This window comes from Vitis vinifera, chromosome 13 (genome assembly GCF_030704535.1).
Source record: "Vitis vinifera cultivar Pinot Noir 40024 chromosome 13, ASM3070453v1".
Taxonomy (NCBI): domain Eukaryota; kingdom Viridiplantae; phylum Streptophyta; class Magnoliopsida; order Vitales; family Vitaceae; genus Vitis; species Vitis vinifera.
In genome coordinates this window covers 18146696-18151723 of record NC_081817.1, presented here as the reverse complement: position 1 = coordinate 18151723, position 5028 = coordinate 18146696, and the positions used below count along the sequence as shown (strand labels likewise).

The 5028-nt window shown below is 42.5% G+C and overlaps 1 protein-coding gene across 1 annotated transcript; it reads left to right on the top strand.

Moving 5' to 3' along the window:
- Positions 1-318: 318 nt before the first annotated feature.
- Positions 319-4812, top strand: LOC109123672 (retrovirus-related Pol polyprotein from transposon RE1). Its single transcript, XM_059742192.1, has one exon. It carries the CDS (start codon positions 629-631, stop codon positions 4775-4777), a length of 4149 nt encoding a protein of 1382 aa, XP_059598175.1. The 5' UTR covers positions 319-628; the 3' UTR covers positions 4778-4812.
- The last annotated feature ends 216 nt before the right edge of the window (positions 4813-5028 follow it).

Here is a 5028-nt window from a genome sequence, read left to right as displayed (position 1 = left end):
GCTTGAGGCCGCCGTTTCTTCACCGATTTGACGTCCCGACGTTTCACATCTCTCGATCTGACTTTCCGACGTTTCTCATCCGGTGTTCGATCAACTGTCGAGGGATCGCAAAGATTCATCGACGACTGTGGAATCGCTGTCGCCTTCTTCTCAGATCCCGCCACCCTCTCACGCCTTCTCTTCGCCCCGTTCTCCGTCAACGCGGTCTTCACCTCGGCCGGAACCCTAAGCCCCCCACCGAAAACTCAGCACGACGCCTTTCCTCATCGGCAGCACCGTGTTTGCGCCCAAATCCACGCCAGAAATCAACCAGTCGGCGTCGTCCGAGATCATTGAAAGCCCCGGCCTCCATTCTTCTCGGGCCCGACACACGACCCACGTTTGTCAGCAGCCCTGCTCTGTCTCCGGCTCGTGCTGCCGGACCGATCTGAGTTTCTTCGCCCGCCTTGGTCGCCACGACTCACGACTTTCAGGGTGAGAAAGAGAGGGAGTCAAGGGTTTGACGCACGCTTTTGACCCTTTTACCCTTTTGTCACCTTGTAAGAGAGGTATTTGTTTTTTTCTTCTTGGAGTGGTAAATTGCAATTTCTGGTCTGGCTGATTGCTTTGAAGATTAAATTTTATTGTCATGGAAGAGAGTAAGAATTCTGTTGCTGATATAGTGCCTATTGTGTCAAAAATAACTGAACACAAATTAAATGGGTCTAATTATATTGAATGGAGCAAGACTATCAAAATTTATTTGAGAAGTGTTGCTAAAGATGACCACTTGACTGAGGAACCTCCTAATGATCACACTAGAAAACTTTGGATGCAAGATGATGCACGGTTATTTCTGCAGATGAAAAACTCTATTAATAGTGATATCGTTGGTCTGCTGAGTCATTGTGAATTTGTTAAAGAGCTAATGGATTATCTTGATTTTCTGTACTCTGGAAAAGGAAATGTATCTCGGATGTATGATGTATGGAATGCTTTTCATTGTCCTGAGAAGGGAGCTAAATCCCTCACTGCATATTTTATGGACTTCAAGAAGGTATATGAGGAATTGAATGCACTTATGCCTTTCAGTCCGGATGTTAGAGTACAACAGGCTCAACGGGAACAGATGGCTGTTATGAGTTTCTTATCCGGTCTCCCATCTGAGTTTGAGACTGCAAAATCTCAGATTCTTTCTGGTTCTGACATTGGTTCCCTTCAGGAAGTTTTCAGTAGAGTTCTACGAACTGAGAATGTCTCATCTTCTCAGCACACCAATGTTCTTGTTGCAAAAGGAGAAAATGCAGAAAATGCAAGAAGGGTGAATAACAGGGGCGGAAACAGGGCATTTGAAAATCGGGGCAATGATTCAAGTACAACAATTGTGTGTTTTTACTGCCATGAGGCTGGCCATACCAAGAAGAACTGCAGGAAATTGCAAAATCGAAATCGGAGAATTCAAACTGCCAATGTTGCTACATCTGATACTGCTACATTTTCAGACTCCTCAAACAAGATCGTCACAATGACAGCAGAGGAGTTTTCTAAATATTCACAGTATCAAGACGCACTGAAAGCATCTACTCCTGTTAGTGCTCTGGCAGAGTCAGGTAAAACATGTCTTGTCTCCTCCTCAAACAAATGGATAATTGATTCAGGTGCCACAGATCATATGACAGGTAATCATAAAACCTTCTCTACCTTCAGAACACATTCTGCTCCTCCTGTTACTGTTGCTGATGGTTCTACCTATGAGATTAAAGGGTCTGGGACTGTGAAACCAACATCTTCTATTACGTTATCTTCTGTGTTAAACTTACCAAATTTGGCCTTTAACCTAATCTCTGTCAGTAAACTTACCAAAAATCTGAATTGTAGTGTCTCATTTTTCCCTGATCATTGTGTGTTTCAGGATCTTATGACGAAACGGACATTTGGTAAAGGACATGTATCTGATGGGCTCTATATTCTTGACGAGTGGGTACCTCGACCAGTTGCGTGTGTCAGTACTGCCTCTCCTGTTGAAGCTCATTGTCGGTTAGGACATCCTTCTCTACCGGTGTTGAAGAAATTATGTCCTCAGTTTGATACTTTACCTTCATTAGATTGTGAGTCGTGTCATTTTGCGAAGCATCATCGTAGTTCTTTAGGACCAAGGCTTAATAAACGGGCTGAGTCTTTGTTTGAATTAGTACATTCTGATGTTTGGGGTCCGTGTCCTGTTACTTCTCAAACTGGGTTTCGATATTTTGTTACCTTTGTGGATGATTTTTCTCGAATGACTTGGATTTATTTTATGAAGAATCGTTCAGAAGTATTTTCTCATTTTTGTGCCTTCTCTGCTGAGATTAAAACCCAATATGATGTGTCTGTGAAAATATTACGAAGCGATAATGGAAAAGAATATGTGTCTAACTCATTTCAGAATTACATGAGTCAAAATGGGATTCTTCATCAAACATCTTGTGTTGATACTCCTTCTCAGAATGGGGTTGCTGAAAGAAAGAACAGGCATTTACTTGAGACAGCTCGTGCCCTCATGTTCCAGATGAAGGTTCCGAAACAGTTTTGGGCTGATGCAGTTTCCACAGCTTGCTTTCTGATCAACCGTATGCCCACTGTAGTGCTTAAAGGTGATATTCCGTACAAAGTAATACATCCACAGAAATCACTTTTTCCACTGGCCCCAAGAATTTTTGGATGTACATGCTATGTTAGAGATACAAGGCCTTTTGTTACTAAACTTGATCCTAAGGCGTTACAGTGTGTTTTCTTGGGGTACTCAAGACTGCAAAAGGGCTATAGATGTTTCTCGCCTGATCTCAATAAGTATCTAGTATCAACGGATGTTGTGTTTTCAGAAGACACATCATTTTTCTCTTCACCCACGAGTTCTGCAAGTGAGGAGGATGAAGAATGGCTTGTGTATCAAGTGGTTAATTCAAGACCAACTGTTGGGCAATCAAGTGTGGTCGATTCTGATGCATCTCTTGCTCCTTCGGGTCCTGTTGTTCATATTCCTTCTGCTCCAGCCAAACCACCAATTGTTCAGGTGTACTCTCGGCGCCCAGTGACAACCGATACATGTCCTGCACCAGCTCCTTCGTCATCTGATCCTTCCAGTGATCTCGACCTTCCTATTAGTCTTCGGAAAGGTAAACGGCACTGCAAATCTATCTATTCCATTGCTAACTTTGTGTCTTATGATCACCTGTCATCTTCCTCCAGTGTCCTTGTAGCTTCTATAGATTCTATTTCCGTACCTAAAACTGTTACAGAGGCCCTGAATCATCCTGGTTGGAAGAATGCAATGCTTGAAGAAATCTGTGCATTGGAGGATAATCATACATGGAAACTTGTCGATTTGCCTCAAGGAAAGAAAGTTGTTGGCTGCAAGTGGGTCTTTGCGGTAAAAGTTAATCCTGATGGCTCTGTGGCACGATTGAAAGCCAGGCTTGTAGCTAGAGGATATGCTCAGACATATGGAGTAGACTATTCTGATACTTTCTCTCCAGTTGCCAAACTCAATTCAGTTCGACTATTTATTTCTATTGCTGCTTCCCAACAGTGGATGATACATCAGTTAGACATCAAGAATGCTTTTCTTCATGGTGATCTAGAGGAAGAGGTCTATCTGGAGCAACCTCCTGGGTTTGTTGCTCAGGGGGAGTATGGGAAGGTTTGTCGTCTGAAAAAAGCTCTCTATGGATTGAAGCAGAGTCCCCGTGCTTGGTTTGGAAAATTCAGTAAGGAGATTCAAGCATTTGGCATGAACAAGAGCGAGAAAGATCACTCCGTTTTCTACAAGAAATCAGCTGCTGGTATCATACTTCTTGTGGTCTATGTCGATGATATAGTTATTACAGGAAATGATCATGCAGGAATCTCTGATCTTAAGACATTCATGCATTCCAAGTTTCATACAAAGGACTTGGGTGAACTGAAGTATTTCCTGGGAATAGAAGTATCAAGGAGCAAGAAAGGGATGTTCTTATCACAAAGGAAGTATGTGCTTGATCTGCTTAAAGAGACCGGTAAGATAGAAGCAAAGCCATGTACTACCCCGATGGTTCCTAATGTACAACTTATGCCAGATGATGGAGATCCCTTCTACAACCCTGAAAGGTATCGGAGAGTGGTTGGGAAGCTGAATTATCTCACCGTGACGCGACCAGATATTGCATATGCAGTAAATGTTGTTAGTCAGTTCACATCTGCGCCTACAATAAAGCATTGGGCGGCTTTAGAGCAGATTTTGTGCTACCTAAAGAAGGCTCCTGGTCTAGGCATACTATATAGTAGTCAGGGACACACTCGCATTGAGTGTTTTTCTGATGCGGATTGGGCAGGTTCTAAGTTTGATAGAAGATCCACTACAGGTTATTGTGTATTCTTTGGCGGGAATCTAGTGGCTTGGAAAAGTAAGAAGCAGAGTGTTGTATCCCGTTCGAGTGCAGAATCTGAGTACAGGGCCATGGCACAGGCTACTTGTGAAATCATATGGATACATCAACTCTTATGTGAAGTGGGAATGAAGTGCACAATGCCAGCAAAGCTTTGGTGTGACAATCAAGCCGCTCTTCATATTGCTGCGAACCCAGTCTATCATGAAAGAACCAAACACATTGAGGTCGATTGTCACTTCATTCGTGAAAAGATTGAGGAAAATCTAGTCTCTACTGGCTATGTGAAGACTGGAGAGCAACTTGGGGATATTTTTACAAAAGCTCTAAATGGAACTCGAGTTGAGTACTTTTGTAACAAGCTGGGCATGATCAACATCTATGCTCCAGCTTGAGGGGGAGTGTTAGCTGTATATATCTGTACATACCATAATTTGATTGTTTCCTTAGGGATAATACCTTCCTAATTCAGGACTCTCAATTGTATATATAAACAAGTATTATTCATCTAATAAAGACAAGGGAATTGAGAATTACCTTGATTCGGTTACAGAATTCTTAAAGAATTCTACGAATGTGTTGATGTCTTGCATCATTCCATTTACAAATCTGAGTCTTAGAAAGGTGTTGATGCCGAAGTCCCAAA